The 15806-nt window shown below is 49.7% G+C and overlaps 2 protein-coding genes across 2 annotated transcripts; both read left to right on the top strand.

The window, feature by feature from the left end:
* The first annotated feature begins 2267 nt into the window (after positions 1–2267).
* Positions 2268–6240, top strand: LOC117650920 (trans-Golgi network integral membrane protein 1-like). Its single transcript, XM_034394569.1, has 6 exons — positions 2268–3122; positions 3202–3384; positions 3497–3961; positions 4038–4097; positions 4190–4368; positions 4455–6240. Exons 1-6 carry the CDS (start codon positions 2480–2482, stop codon positions 4599–4601), a joined length of 1677 nt encoding a protein of 558 aa, XP_034250460.1. The 5' UTR covers positions 2268–2479; the 3' UTR covers positions 4602–6240.
* A 183-nt stretch (positions 6241–6423) lies between these two features.
* LOC117650929 (thioredoxin domain-containing protein 15) lies at positions 6424–8495 on the top strand. Its single transcript, XM_034394581.1, has 7 exons — positions 6424–6579; positions 6805–6885; positions 6969–7030; positions 7140–7322; positions 7524–7723; positions 7819–7949; positions 8053–8495. The coding sequence occupies exons 2-7, from the start codon at positions 6840–6842 to the stop codon at positions 8274–8276; spliced, it is 846 nt and encodes a 281-aa protein (XP_034250472.1). The 5' UTR covers positions 6424–6579; positions 6805–6839; the 3' UTR covers positions 8277–8495.
* The last annotated feature ends 7311 nt before the right edge of the window (positions 8496–15806 follow it).

Below are 15806 nucleotides of genomic sequence, written 5' to 3'. Positions count from 1 at the left end.
CTGCCAGGAGAACAGCGCCGCCGAGGAGGTCGATTTCGCGAATTTGCAAGTGGCTCGTGTGGTGGTGGGCATGGCGGGGCTGGCGGGGCGACCTCAGCACGCGGTTCGCGTCGTGGCGGGGGAATTGTCCCCGCCACGCCCCGCGCCTCTCCCCCCTCCCCCCAGCTACCGCCTACCGCCGCGGCGTGCCCATGTGTGGCCGCGATGCCCACCGGCTCATCACCCTCTGCTGAACAGGGGGGTCATGTGCGTGAGTATGGAAAAGGGGAAGTTCAACAGAGTGCGTGCAGAAATTGGAAAATCGAGGCAACAATAATGGTGGTTGAACCTGTTTTCTGCCTTGAAGTAATATTTAAGAACGATATGGACATTGTATGGAAAACTATGGGAAATTATTTGATCTCTTATACAAATTTTAAGTAGAATGGGCAGTAGTTGTATTGTTTCCAGAAAGGAATTTATGATCTATTGTTGGTGCCACTTTTAACGATGAACTTTTTTCGCATGGGTACTTCATTGGCCGATGAACAAGATAACTTCAACCATATATTATGCCGCGTGAAGTCTGTAAAAACGTCTCCGCCGCTGCCATTTCAACGGTGGCTGGTTTGCGAGGCAATTCAAATATGGCCGCCTTGGCCAGCCTTGGCGGGCAAGCGACTTCCTCCTACTCTTCTTCTCTCCTGCCGCGCGTCTCTTGTTTTTGTGCCGGTTTCCGGTCCCATGGTCTTCCGGCCAAACATCCCTACATGTGCCACAAGCACTAGCCGACTCCAAGCGTGAAGTCAGTCTTCTACTCATCATGAGAGCTAAGGTATGCCTTCCCACATCCTCCCGTGTTGTGTAGCATCAATTGGAAGTTGAAATCCACTCTACCGGCTGAATTTCTTCAAGTTGGAGTAAACTCTAACCTCTCCGTCGGTGTGCTGCGCGCTGCGCCCTGACTGCGCCGTAGTACTTGTGTGGTTGGGATGCCGCGTGCAACGTGCTGGCCTTTGATTTTTCATTTGGTGTCCCCAACGCGTTTTATGCCTCGAATTTGAACATTTCTTTTAATGTGTCCCCTGTTTACGGTCTCTGTGGTGATCCGTCTGGATTCGTCCAGTACCTTGTTCTCTCAGATAGTCGAGTTGATTCTTAAAGTTCTGGATAGGATTTCCATTGTGCTGTAGAAGACATGTTGACTTATATTCCTGTTTCCTTCTTTTCAGTGGAGGAAGAAGCGTATGCGCAGGCTAAAGCGGAAGAGGAGAAAGATGAGGGCAAGGTCCAAGTAGATCACTCGGTAAGTTTCGACTGAGTCCGTCTTACTGTCTCTTGCCGATTGTTTGCATTTTAATATTCATGTCTCATTAGTGCCATATGTCCACTCCTTGTTAATCTGGAATTTTGATCAGTCAATGCTAATTTGTCCCGTTCTATAATCTGTTTGCTTGTGAGAAGTCAGTGTTTGAGTGGTATTATGAGCAGTTGTCTCTATATTAAATTAGGGGTGACTTCTGATATTAGTACTGTCTTCATCTCAAGTAAATTGTGAAAGGGTTGTCACATGCTGAGCAATTCATCGGAGCCCAAGTAATATCGCCTTGATCGCTTCTCATCCATGTGGCCAAAGGCTGTCCTAATTGAAAAGGCCTACCTTGCGGGGTTCTAGTAGTTCTATTAGGCATGCAGTTGCATATTAATTTTGTTCAAGTTCCTCTACTAAAGAGTTGTGAATTTCAGCTTCCATCTTCTAATCAGTGTCTCTTTCTGTTACAGCTCTTCAAATCCTGAAAGCACCTGTCAACCAAGCAATCTACCAACTTGGTGCAACATCAGTTGACCACATGAAGCTCTATTTTTCTGTACCTCTGTGAAAATACAAATTGCTCTCAGGACTTCGTTGTCTTCTTCAACCCTCTTCAAACATTCATGTACCGCATTCTCAGAAATATTCAATGATTGAGCTGGGTTACTGACAGGTAGTCTCCGATCGTTAAAGTGATGAATACTTTTTAATTTAGACGGGCTTATGAGATTGATGGTGCAAGTATCACTTTCAATGAATTTTGGTTGAGCATGAGAACAGAAGTGGAGTTTTCATCCACTACACTCTACACCCATGCAACATCCTTTCAAGGACTTTAACACCAATCTGACAATGGTCTTATTGCTACAGAATTGAACATGATTATGACATTTGAGTTGATATCTCCGTCTTGCGTGAAGAAACCTCGACACACTCACCTGTTTCGACGGGAGTTTCGAGATCGAGTCCTCTAAAAACACTTCCCCCCTCCCCCTCCCCACCCGCGAGCCCGAGCTGGCGATAAATAGAGGAGACGTAAAAGTCACTTGTGTTGGTGAATTTTAAGTCATTCCCTGGAAATACTTGGTGAATTCAAGGCTTAAAGTGTTGAATTGAGAGTGCACATCTCGAGGAAAGTCTTTTACTTAGGCATCCTTGTGTTTGCTCGTGCCAGCGGACGGATAAGTGATGACGGACTTAACCTCTGGATACGTCAGGCACGTCGCAATGTTGACAAAGTTGTTGATTGGAATATATTTACTCTCTGTTGTGAATGGAAAGTCAGTTTCGCTGCCTCAAACAGCTTCAGAGTCGACAGTTGTGGAGAAAATTATTAAGGAACGATGCAAGTTTTCCAGCTCAGCAGGGTCGTTAACGTTCCCTCCTGCTAACCTTCAAATTCCTGATAAATGCTCTAAGCTGTCACTGTCGTCGCAGCAAGCTCCCGACGACCTAAGTAGCAACATTGATTATTTCCTCTGTGTTGCTCTGTTGGACTCGACAGAGCGATTGTGCCATATCACAAAGGGAAATCTTGACTTTGCGAAACGTGTTTCTGAGGCTCTGACTGATTCACTTCAATCAATGATGACTGACGATGGTGATGATACATTTTGTAAAGAAATGAATATAATTGATCCCGATGCTAAGTATCCACCTGCCAAAGTTTTGTATGACAGAATTAGACAGAAACAGAGTTACTGTGCTGCAATTTGTGTGGGAATGGGGGATAAAGAAACCGCTCAGAGAGAACCAATCTGTAAATCCATACAGTTTGCTCATCAGCAAATTCATGCTGCGATAGAACTTCAAACAAACTTTAACAACCAAGGTAATTAATTTATTGGGAGTTATTTCTGGCAAATTTTGAATTGTGTGGTTGAACCACTCATATTTCTCATTATTTTCAGGCGGCCTGATTAAAGAAAGAGAAGAAAATCCTGTTGATACCAAAGCTGTGAGAACACCCGGGAGTAATCTGAAACAGCCAGTGCTTGACGAGTCACAGGCACCAGTTGTTTCTCAGACCAGTCAGAGAGCCAATGCTCAAGGCACCCCAGATGAATCTCGTATGGCTTCAAATACAGATGCAGGTGAGTGTGAGTGATGGTCAATGAATAATACATTCACTCTTGAATTTCGCCTTGATTCAGTTACTTTTGAACTTGTTTTCATTATTTCTTTTCTTTCATATCCTTTGAACAGGATCCAACTCAAAGCCATCTGAAGTCCAATCTTCCATAAGGAATCTGCCCGCCAACCCAGTTGCGCTTCATGCTGTGGAAGCTGCACAAGCTGTACAGCCTGTGCAAGCTGTGCAAGCTGTAGATCCAGATCCCAAGTTATCTGCTACTAGTCCCTCCAAAAATGATAACATCAAAGTTACAGACAAAAAGGTACCTGTCTTGCCAGCAGAGACAAATGAGAACATACCTGCTTTGCCTGCTGAGACAAATGAAAATGAAAAGGCAAGTGGTAGCTTGGCAGCAGACAAGACAGAGCTGGATAGCCCTAACCTGGCCCAGAAATCAGAAGAACACACAGAAGACTTGAAGGTGGATGGTAATCAGAACAGGAATGATCCAGCAGAGGCAGATGAGATTCCACCTCAGACAGAGGACAATGATGGGCAAGATGATCTCTTGAAACAAGAACCATTTGACGGAGAAGGTTTGTTTCTTTCATGATAATTTTAAGATACAGTTGATAGACTCCCAACATCATCTGAAATGTTTCTTTTTCTTAGATGATGAATCTATGCTTGGTAATGGAGCTCTTGAAGCCAACAGAGATGCAGCTGAGAAACGTAAGTGTGCTGATTGGTAAAATTTATGAAGTTTTTAATTTGGTTACCAATTAAATTGTCAATTATTGAAGTCAAATTACTCTTACTTTCAGCTCCACCTATTGAGAAGAAAGTACCAAGTGCTCCCTTACTATCATCTCAACAAAAAACGCCCCAGGCATCAATGATGGGAAATTTTGAAGAAGCTGAGGACTCTCATTTCTTCGCCTACTTCATGTCCTTATCAGGATTGTGTATCCTTTCGTACCTTGTGTACCATAATAAACGAAAGGTTTGTTCTTGTTCATAATGGCAAGTCAAGGTAGAGTAGTAGAGAACTGATAAACAATTTGTAACCACTCAATTAAAATTTTTCAGATCATTGCAATGGCTGTTGAAGGTAAAAAAAGTAGAAATACTGGCAGGCGCCGCCCCAACTCTGCGAGTTACCATAAGCTCGACAGTAATTTAGAAGAAGCAATGTCATCAAACTTAGCATCAACCAATTCATATGTCATATATTAATTTATTGTTTGAATCAAACTGTGATTTTCATTTTTCCTTAGAACTAAATTATATTTACCAAGGAAAAAACAAGAAAAAAGAAACCATGTAATTTATAGTCATTATTAAGTTATAATGTGTGGACTTGTAGTGCCTCTTTGAATAATCTCTCTGCCTGTGATGAGAATGTTAACAAATTTCAGTTTTTTTTAACATCTGCACTGTTCTGTTACAGAATGCATCTAATTGTAGCCAAGTTTGGAACAGTTTTCTACATTTTATGATGTGTACAGTTAACTGCTTCTCTTCTTGCTACAATGTTTTGTGATAATTATAAACTTGATAAAATATGTTTGGAAAAGAATCAAAAACTTAGGTGGTACCATACATTGCTATAAAATTCTTCTCGGAAGTCATCCTGTAGTTTTGCTTTGAGCTTGTTTTCTATTACAGTCAGTAGCAAATATGTGGAAGGGTGCTAAGTTCTATGGGCCTTCACTTAAGCGAATAAATGCATTTTGTTTGATGTGTGTAAGGAAAATCATAGTTCAAAACTATGTATATCATTCATGTACAATTTGACTGATAGCGCATACATTTCTTACAACAAAAATGGTATTGTTATATCTGCTTTAAAAGACTGATAAATAATTTACTTGGGACATGGGGATCAAATTAGCTGGCCACTGATACTTGATAAGTGGTCTGCAACTTAAATTTGCTGTTGATCATATTTAAAAAATACTTGCAGTTTTGTACCATGTAAATGCAATTGTATAAAGTAGACTTAGTTTTTTTTCTTATCTTTTCTAACTGCATTTCAAGGAGCTTGCCAGTTACTCTCTAAAGAATCATGTTATTTTTGTGTTGTTTTCTTTGAGGGAGATCTGTACACTTTTGTGGAAGCTTTGAATTTAGTAAACTTAATTAATCTGGAAAATAAGTTGTCTAATGCCAGTAAACTTCTTCCCTCGGCCATTTTGGATTCTGTAATTGAATGTGCCCTTCCCCCTGCCCGCAAATTATTGTGAACTATACTGTGTTTTTATTCTTATTTTAATTTTGGAACTAATGTAAATGAGTTTGTTTTGCATTTAAGATGCAGTGGAAACCACTTTTACTAGTAGAGCCTGGGTCTAGTCGATAATCTGTAAAATTTATTGCAGATTTTTTTAAAGGAATGGTCTTTGGTGAGTGGCCAAAAAAACACAGCATTCGCTAAAAGGGGCTTCCACTGTACCATATGTTGTGTAGCAATGCAGAGCTGCTTCGGTGCTGAACAAGAATTTCTTGTGATTCTTTTTCTCAGAATTTACTCATTAGTAGTATGATTTTAAAATATTGTTATGGATTGTATCAAGGAAAGATTCTTTTTCTTTCCTCATGAGGCAATTTGTCCAAGAGCAATTAACTGCAAAATTTTTGCTAAATGTCTCTAAAATGGAGAGAGAGAAAAGAAAAATGTTAGGGAATTCTGTGATTTTATTGTACAAATGCCTCACTTAAATCAAATGTTTCATTTATATCAGAGGTTCTTTATTTGCAATTCTTTGTAGATCTTTGTGTAATTGGTAGTCTGTACTTAGTTGCTAATCTAGTATTGGAAACACCTTTTGCAGCACTTAATGGTCATTAAACTATTGTTGTATGCAGCACTTTCGATTTTGGTGTTCTTGCCTTCCCTTCACACCCAACCTATGTGACAGAAAGGAGTAAAAGGGGACTCTCTCTGTTTTTGTACAACGTTTACAGATCTCTAATTTTGCCTAGTCCTCAAAAGTCAGTTCCCTCTTAAGCTTTTAATTCAGGACTCTATTATTGACTAATTTACAATATTGACATTCCGCACAGCAAATTTTTCATAACAGCTTGCTTACTGCTTGCAGAAGGAAGCGAAAAGACAACAACGAGTTTCGGAATCGCCAAGTTAGAGCCGTTCACCTGCTAATGGATTCATTCTACTCTAGTGAATTGCATTGCAATGTTGAAGTTTAGAACGGTACTGAACACTAAATTTCCCGTTTACATAGTCTTCATTTTGTATGTGTCATACAAGGCCTAACCTCACTTCCACTAACTTTAAGACCATCTAATGCTCTTTGTTGGTTTCTTAGTATTTCATTCAAAATTTAAAAGTTCGAGATTATGGAGGTTTCAATTAAGTTTCGTTTTGTATCCCCTGGTTTTTAAATCTTTATACAGACTTGTCTCTTCTTTCTTACAGAGTTCAACAGTGTAGTTAAATCTTTAATCAACGTCATGAAGTTTTGTAGATACCTTATATTGTTTTTACTTTTAATTTATGGTAAGATGAACATATTGACTGATAAATCTGTGATATGGCAATGTACTTGGCATGCATTTATCTTACAGTAACTTCTCTTTCAGGTGCGCAGTCGAATGATACTCAACATATTTCAGATGACAGTGTCCCTTCCGAAATAGCAACGGTATGGTTTTGAAAACTCAGCCTATTTTTCCTTTTAAGAATATTTTTTGTTAGTTTGCTGACGAAATGCAATGTAAATGACATCCTCTCATTTTTCCATCATTTTCAAGGGGATGGAGGATCCAGCTTCTGCATCAGGACTGGAAGCAAATCCAATTCCAGTGGAAGGTATTGCAACACCAGATGTTGAAGAGTCCAGTGTATCGCAAGACAATGCAACTTCAGTTCAAAAGAACATTACACATGTGTTCATTAATTGCTCAAGAACTGAAAATATTACTCCAGAAGTTGAGGTAAGTGTATTTTAATATTTCACTGCCACTGTTCCAATTCACTGATGCACTGCAAATTGAAATCTAATCAAGAATCTCATCAATAAGCTAGAGATTAGGTTATATATCCTAACAAATTTTATTTATGTCTCCTTTTGAAATATTGGAAGTGGCGTACGAAGCTTAAAGTGCACATTTTACATCTAGAACTTCTCTTTTCAGCTTGTCAACTCAACACGTTTACTTAGTCTTCTTGTGGTAAACCCAAACATCACTAGAGCAGTTTCAGCGGACTGTCTCGGCGTTTACTTTTTTGCTAGATGGTGCCCATTTAGTACAATGGCAGCACCTCACATCAATGCCCTTCCAAGGGTATTTCCTAACATAAGAATGGTTGCTGTTGATGCAATGAAATATCATGTGTAAGTCATTTTTGGTGGGTGACATTTAGTGTTTGAATTGAGTTATCTTAATCAGTTTTATGATATCTATTATTTTTTCTTTGTTTGTGTTTCAGATTTAATACACAGTATGGAGTTGTTGGTGTTCCAACTTTTATTTTATTTCACAATGGGAGGCCAGCTGTGAAGTTTAATGAGACTGATTACAATTTAGAAAGATTTTCTACATTTATTACAAAATTCACAAGTAAGTTCAAACTTGTCTTTTCTCAGAAATTTTTATCCGAGATTAAATATTTTATTACAGAACCTTTATAATTAGTGATTAATATGACATTTTCTTCTTCCAGCAATACCACCTGTTGAGTTGATTTCTGTTACATCTGCGGACTTCAGTGGCCCAGTGCCCAGTGTTGTTGTAAAAGAACCAGATTACTTCTTGTGGCTATCATGGGCATTCTTAGCAGTCTCTGCAATTGTATTCTTTACTAAGTCATCCTGGTACCGAATTATTGTTGAAGCTGTTAAAGTGACATGGAGGGAAAGTGAAGCACAACATGATCACATGGACTGAAGTTATTTAAGGATTGTAATGTGTTATTGTCATTAATTAAAAGTTTCTAGTCTCATCCCATAAAAAAAGTGGATTTTGGCTATTTTCATCCCCAGAAATGGCTCTCTGCAAAGCCATTGTCCCTCTCTCTGGCTAATTAGTAGTTCTTAATTTTGTCCTACGTACTGTATTTTTATTTGTTATCTCTCAAAAAAATAAAATATCTGAGGCGAGGTGGAACTTTATGCTCTCATCACTTTGGCGGTGCTTTTCCAGTTCGGTGCGCACGTGCGCCGACGTCCCTGTTTGTGGCAAAAATATTGTGGCCACACAAGCCCTGTTCCATCGTTGGATTTGGTACAGCTGCGCTGAGCCGCTTGCTCGGGGCAGCTGCGGTTGTAGCGCCTTGCGAGGTAGGCCACCGGCCCGGTCCGCAACACACCGATGTGGAGACGGTGGCCTACCTTGCCCCTGTGAAGACGACAGGGGCAACTTAGGCCACCGTCTCCACACCGGACCGGACCGGTGGCCTACCTCGCAGGCGCTAAGGGGTGCTCCAGACGGGCTGGCACTGAAACTACGCGCTACACGGCGCCAAACCCTCACGGTGAAATCCATGGCTTGACGAATCTAAACGTCATAAGATAACGCGTTCCCGGTTTTAGGCCCGCTGCCGGTTCGGTCGCCCAATGCTAGCTCGTGCGGTGCTGCAGGCGCGCGCCGACATCCTGTTGTTGTGGCACGCAGGGCAGGGCACGCAGGGCGTCGTCCTTGGGTCAACAGCAAAAGGAAAAGCAGGTCCTGCGTGGTCCTGCGGCCATCCTGGAGGAAAGCAGTGTTACCCCGAGGGCCCACCTCTGGGGCCCACACCGCAGGGCGCAGGGCCCCTGCAGGGGCAACGCTAGCCAACAGTGTATTGCGCAATGCTCTCGGCCATGGCGCGGCCCGCGGCCCGGCCGCCATTACCAGGTCCATCATGCATGCGAAATGGAGCCAGCCAGTAAGTGTTGTCACGAGAGTGGACGAAAAGCCGTACGATGCACCAGTGTCGAAAGGGTTGGCAACGTCAGCCTGCCGACTAGGCAACTTCTCGAGGAGCAAGGGCCAGATATTGCCTCTCAAGCAGGCGCAGGTTCGTAACCCTTTCAACACCGGTGCATTGTGGGAAGTTTTGCCTATTCGTGTGGCAACACTGGAGCAAGTCAGCCTCTCCAGCCGTGTAGCCGAAACTGGAAGGCTGGAAGCAGGCTCCTTAGTCTGCTGCATGCATGTCTCCGTCTCTGGGCCTCAGCATTTCACTAATGCGGGCCATGCAGTCGGGTTTCGTGGTTCCGTCACTCTGTCTCACTCGCACTGGCCGTGCGGTAGGTGTGTGCGAGAGAGGGAGGGAGGGAGAGAGAGAGAGAGAGAGAGAGAGAGAGAGAGAGAGAGAGAGAGAGCGGTAAAGCGCTGCTAGAAGTCAACCTGCTGTGCTGCTGGACCGCGCTTTGTTTGAAAAATGGACCCTCGACTGTGCTGTCGATATGGCCATGGTGGGCTGGGTGGTGGTCGTTATGATATCGCCGGCTTGCCATCGCTATTGGCAGACCACCTCTCGCACTCATGGGGCGTCCCGTGTGGGTGCGAGAGAGACAGAGCGACGAAAACGACTCTCGGAATCAGACTGCAGCCCGGCGCACTTGCCGCTTCGATTATAGAAGGCCCTTGGGCGAGCAGGATCATTATTTACCCCTTTTACGCACGCTTGGAACGACCAGCCCAGGCAGCCCAGCCCCCTGCCCAGCCCCCTGCCCAGCCCAGGGCAGCCGGCCGCCGGTCACTTTAGCCAGCCCGTCTACCCCGTCTACCTTGGGCCGGCGCGGCGTGGCGCATGCTGCACTCGCACTCGACTCGATGCATACGACTGCGCACCGCGCCACCGCGCCGGCCAGCAACAAGATCGACGAGAAAGAGGAAAGCACCGGCGGAGTCAACGGGGAGCAGTCTATCGGGGCGAAGGGCGTAGGGGTGCGTCTGTGCCATGGTGCGTCGCGGGGCAGATTGGAGGTTTCGCTCCACTTATCCGCGCCCCTCTCCCTTAAACTCCTCCTCCCCCTCCCCGCCAACAAAAACAATGGCCGGGATGTTGTGGCGGCGCACCGTGGCGAGGTGAGCGGGCGTGGCGCGGCGCGGCGCAGTGCGGATCGCTTGGACGGCGCGGTGCTCGGCGCGACCTTGCCAAGGCTGTACGACTCACGCAGTTATGTTCAACAATCTCTGGCCTGGCCTGACGGTAGGGTGTTTCGTCATATCGAATTTTGGGTCCGTCAGTGGTTTTTCTGAAAGGCCTTGGTCTGAAACGAACCTGTGCCAAGTTTGAGCCCGATCCGATAACGGGAAGTGGAGGCGCATCGAGCCTAAAGTTTTTGGGGTCCGCGGCGGATTCGCGCGCACTGTCACACAAAAGCGCGCCTCGTGCACGCCGGACGCGATGCAAACCCACGGGAACCATGCAGGTACGTTCACAAGGGTCCATGGTAAGGGTTTATCTACTCGGCAGATCGACCGCGACCACCCCGCCGAAGGGTAGGTGAAGCAAAGTCGAATTTTCAGTCGCGCTACCGTACGTCCAAACGCCCTGAGACAGCGGCTTCTAATTTCACGTGCGTCGACTAGACTGGACCAGGAACCGATCTGAAAAATAGCGGTCACGTTAGCGCACCGCGTTCCTCGCGAAAACGCGACGCGAATGTCGCGACGCGCCAGCGCGCGCCGGCCGAGCGTTTGAATTCTGCCCGGCAGTGACTGTGCCGTGCCGTGCCGCTCGGCTGGCCGAACCAGCGCGCTGCCTGGGAGCGGCCCGGAGCGGCACGGCACGGCACAGTCACTGCCGGGCAGAATTCAAACGCTCGGCCGGCGCGCGCTGGCGCGTCGCGACATTCGCGTCGCGTTTTCGCGAGGAACGCGGTGCGCTAACGTGACCGCTATTTTTCAGATCGGTTCCTGGTCCAGTCTAGTCGACGCACGTGAAATTAGAAGCCGCTGTCTCAGGGCGTTTGGACGTACGGTAGCGCGACTGAAAATTCGACTTTGCTTCACCTACCCTTCGGCGGGGTGGTCGCGGTCGATCTGCCGAGTAGATAAACCCTTACCATGGACCCTTGTGAACGTACCTGCATGGTTCCCGTGGGTTTGCATCGCGTCCGGCGTGCACGAGGCGCGCTTTTGTGTGACAGTGCGCGCGAATCCGCCGCGGACCCCAAAAACTTTAGGCTCGATGCGCCTCCACTTCCCGTTATCGGATCGGGCTCAAACTTGGCACAGGTTCGTTTCAGACCAAGGCCTTTCAGAAAAACCACTGACGGACCCAAAATTCGATATGACGAAACACCCTACCTGACGGGCCTGACCTGGCTTGTGTTCACACTGTTCGGCTCGTTCCCGTCGTCGCTTCGCCTGCTTCGCCGGTGTCTCCGAAGACTGCTTTCGTCGCTCTGTCTCTCACTCACGTCCGTGCGGCGTGCCGCAAGGATGCGAGAGAGGCAGAGCGACGAAAGCAGCCCTCCTCTTTGAGTCCCTTCGGTGCCTGGTCGGGACTTTGACGGGCCGAGGAAATTGGTTTAGCGCTAATTTACATGGGGGAGCTTGGCTCCTCTCTCAAGCGTGTTGTCCCCATTGATGATTCGCTTCTCTCTCTTCTCTGTCTCGCTCTCCCTCGCTCGGGCTGATCGGATCCCCTGCGCCTTGCGGCCCTTGCGGCCCGTTCCACCGTTTCGGCCTTGGACTGGCAGGCCGGGCAGGCCCTGCTGGGTTAAGAAGGCACAGCCGGCAGGGCGGTGCTTCTCGCTTCTCGGAGCCGAGGTGGTGCAGTGTACGTCGCCAGTGCGAGTGCATACTGAGGTGGATGCTGAGCACCGCAGCGTGGAAGTCTTTCTTCTGCTCGATCGCGATACCAGCGAGTGAACTGGCAAGTCCAGATCATTTCAGTGTCATTTCAATCTGAAAATGCACCCCATTTCGCCTGTATTTCGCCCATTATGAGGTGACGTCACAATGTTGACTAGGCCACTTTCGTGCTTGGAAGACAGGCAAGGGGCGCCGGCCTGGCCGGCCTCTCCCTCTAGGGCCGCGTTGCAGCACTGCTCGTCCCTCGTTCGAGCCCGCGGTGGCACCCCTACAGGACACCCCCGCAGGGGCCGCCCGTGGGAGGGGACCTTTTCGAAAGACGCGCCAATACGCGCCACCCTTCGCTCTCCGCGCGTTGGCGAAGCACCGCGGCGCACCGCGACGCACCGCGACGCACGCAATGTTTTGGCCCTGCCGCGCTGCCGCGGCTGCCGCCCTGCCTGAGCGGCGAGGCGGGCGAGGCCTTGGCTCTGCTCCGCTGGAGAGGTCCGCGAACGCCGAGGCGACCACCACGCCGTGCTGGCTGCATTCTGATTCCGAGAGTCGTTTTCGTCGCTCTGTCCCTCTCGCACCCACACGGGGCGTCCTATGTGTACGACAGAGACAGAGCGACGAAAACGACTCTTGGAATAAGTCTGCTGCGCTGGCCGTGCTGGCTGTGCTGCTACTACGCGATCGCTGTGCGGAATTGTGTTCGGGATAGGTCAGGACAGGACTACCTTGATACTTTACTCTGCGGAGAAAAAGGAGCGGGCGGGGGAGGGGCGCGGGCCGCTGGATGGCATGGAGTATGGAGTCGTTCACTCCGCGCCGCCGCCAGCAGCGCCAGCAGACTCACTCCGGACAGCGTCTCGTCGCTCTGTCTCTCTCGCACCCCAACGGGACGAGCCATGAGAGAGAGCGCCGAACGCACCGTTCGGAGTGAGGCTCCTGTATGCCCATAGGCCAGCCCCTGCCACACACTTGAAACTGTACAAAGAACCCAAGGAACGTCCTTTGTACTGTAAAGAAAACGGCGGCTTCGCTCGGAGCATACTAAGAAAACCGTTTGTAAATTTTTGTATTTAATTTAGAATTGGAATCCTGCGCAGGGCGTGAAGAAGTTATGTTTGTTAGCTACGCGAAGGATTTTTCCTTCAAACAAAAACGTTTCTACAGCAGGCAGCGAAGCCCCCATTTTCTTCGCAGCTTAAAAGATCGTTCTTCGTAGGAATTAATCTGTGCAGCCCGCTCCGCTCCAGCGTGTAGTCTATTGAGCCTTTTGCGTCTGCCAGCGTGCCAGTGTGCGGCTTGGCTCGGCTCGGCGCGCCAGGCCCGCACCTCCTCGCACCAGGTCCCGGCTTGGTTCGGTTTCAGGCTGCTCGGCTCGCCCCACACACGCATCCTCTCTCGCCAATCTAAAGCCAAGGATGAGACGGCCACGGCCGCGCGGCTGTTGACTTGCTCGGAGAGAGGCGGGGGAGAGGTCAAAGTGCCGTGCGGACTGCCAAGCACTGCCGATGGCCGAGCTGGCCGAGCACTGGGTGCTGGAGCTGGCGCGCTGGCCGTGGTGCTGGCACTGGGCCTCCGCGTCCACGCGAACCGATAAAGTGGTGGATTCATTCTGCGCCTGTGTTTGGCCATTCCAGACGTTGCACAGTGGGCCAGAAGACCGGCGCAGGTGGTCAAAACTAGCAGACACGCTTTGAGCTCCAGAGTCGCTAAACAGGACTCGAACCGAACGTGTGACCCCACCAATGGATTCCTCGTTCAGAGAGCAGTCCATTGGTGGGGTCACACGTTCAGTTCGAGTCTCATTCAGACCCTGGAGCTGAAAACAGTTCGACCGCCTCCACCGATCTTCTGGCCCACTGAGCGCTGGTGCGGCACCGTGGCCAGGCTGCGCGCTGCGCTGCGACTCGCGGCGCTAACAACGCGCCGCCGCCGCCGATTCGTTATAAACGGAGCTAAAACCTGCCGCGACCTTCCACGCCCATGCGGGGCGTGGCGACGCCGCCGCGACTTGGCCGAGACCGTCGAGACGGAGGCTGCCGGCGCCGCTCGTCCGGGAAAGGAAGAGTCGGGCGCGGTGTTTGCGCGAAAACGCAACCGGCTCATCGCTTGCCTCTTAAATTTCCGCATCGACTTAATGATAGGCGCGAACAAAATAATATCTCTCCAAGTGGGAAGCGCCACTTGGCGAGAACGACGGCAACGCGGCAACGCACGGCCCGGCGCCGCGCGCCGCCCACAGCGTGCAAGTTTGGCGCTGTTCGCCAACTTTTTAACTATCCGGCAGGAGCCTCGCCTCGTCGACGCGCTCCTTCGCCTTCCGCGGGGCGCATCAAGCGAACTCTCCAGCCAACTGGCTGCCGCTGTCTCTCTCGCACTCGTAGGGGGTTGGGTTGGGGGCTGCTCGTGGAATTCGCAGAGCGCCCAGCCATGGCCCAGCCATGGCACGCCAAGCGAGGGACCGCCTTTGTCTGACGTGCAGCCCCGCTCTCCAGCCACAGTCCTGGCCACGACGCCACTGGCCACGGCAGGCGGGAGACATAACCACCACCCAACCTCGTGGGAATAATCAGAAGCTAGTCAACCACCCTAACAGGCAGGCATGTCCGCCTCGCCTCGGAGCTACCCCTACCCGGCTGGCCCCACGGCCCCACGGCTGGCCGTGGCCCAGTGAGAGGTTACCCGGTGGCCGCCTGCTCGCGGTGCGCGAGGCGGCGGCCGCGGCTGGTGGCGGACCGCGGTGTCAGTTTGCTCGGACAACCTGCTAACCAGCCTCGCGCCGTGCTCCGCTCGCTCTGCTCGGCCAGGCTGCTGGTCTGCTCCACACCACTCGGCAAAACTATCCTCTGCATTGAATTACGGCGTGCCGCGGTGCCGGAGCCCTGTCCTGTCAAGGGCTGGCCGGATCGACGGCCGCGCGGCCGCACTGCATGTTCACGCCCTGCTTTACGCCAACGACAGCGCGCCCGCGGCCACCCTTACCGTCGGCGGTCGCTCCACTGGTCCACTCTCCGCACGCGCAGAAAGACCTGCAGGGCGAATCCGAACAGCGCTGTCGTCGCTCTGCCTCTCTCGCACCCCAGTGAGTGGGAGAGAGACAGAGCGACGCAACAGCCGTGCGGAACCATCCTGCCGGCTTTGATTTACGGGTGTTGTGGCAATGTGCGTATCGGCCGGACCGTGCGCGGTTCGCCGAAGACTCGGCCGAAGATGATGAGTTGGATTGGCGCTAGCAGGCTGATTCCGAACAGCGCCTGTTTCTCTCCCACTCATGCGCCGTCGCGAAGGGGTGCGAGAGAGACAGGGGGGCTGCTCGGAACAGGCCGATGTGCAACTCGCGTATTAAATGCCGGGTGGTTAATTCAAGTGCGTCGGCCAAGCGGCATCAGCGCCGCAGCGCCGCAGGGGCGGGTAGGCCACCAGCCGCATTGTAGGCAGCGGAGCCTCGGCGTTGCCTACGCGCCAGGCGCTCCCTGCTCTCCGAGGCAATCAGGCTTTGCTCTTGGGAAGGATGTTACCTGGTAGGCAAGCGGACACTGCTGCATCGTGGGAATTTATTCCCGCCCGTGTGGCAACACTGTCAGACGAGACGGCCAGGCATCGGACCGGGCCCGGCTTGGGAGTTATAGGTTGTCAGAATGCTGAAGCCTTCCTCGGAAAAGCCCCGCGCACTCT

Source organism: Thrips palmi, unplaced genomic scaffold (genome assembly GCF_012932325.1).
Source record: "Thrips palmi isolate BJ-2018 unplaced genomic scaffold, TpBJ-2018v1 HiC_scaffold_10, whole genome shotgun sequence".
Lineage (NCBI taxonomy): Eukaryota > Metazoa > Arthropoda > Insecta > Thysanoptera > Thripidae > Thrips > Thrips palmi.
Note: the sequence above shows the minus strand (reverse complement) of the source record. Positions and strands in the feature narration are given on the sequence as shown.

Coding starts and splice junctions, on each gene's coding strand:
- LOC117650920 (XM_034394569.1), top strand. CDS start 2,480: ATGACGGACTTAACCTCTGGATACGTCAGGCACGTCGCAATGTTGACA. Junction 3,123..3,201: donor AACAAACTTTAACAACCAAG/GTAATTAATTTA, acceptor CATTATTTTCAG/GCGGCCTGATTAAAGAAAGA. Junction 4,098..4,189: donor CAGAGATGCAGCTGAGAAAC/GTAAGTGTGCTG, acceptor TCTTACTTTCAG/CTCCACCTATTGAGAAGAAA.
- LOC117650929 (XM_034394581.1), top strand. CDS start 6,840: ATGAAGTTTTGTAGATACCTTATATTGTTTTTACTTTTAATTTATG. Junction 6,886..6,968: donor GTTTTTACTTTTAATTTATG/GTAAGATGAACA, acceptor CTTCTCTTTCAG/GTGCGCAGTCGAATGATACT. Junction 7,724..7,818: donor GATGCAATGAAATATCATGT/GTAAGTCATTTT, acceptor TTTGTGTTTCAG/ATTTAATACACAGTATGGAG.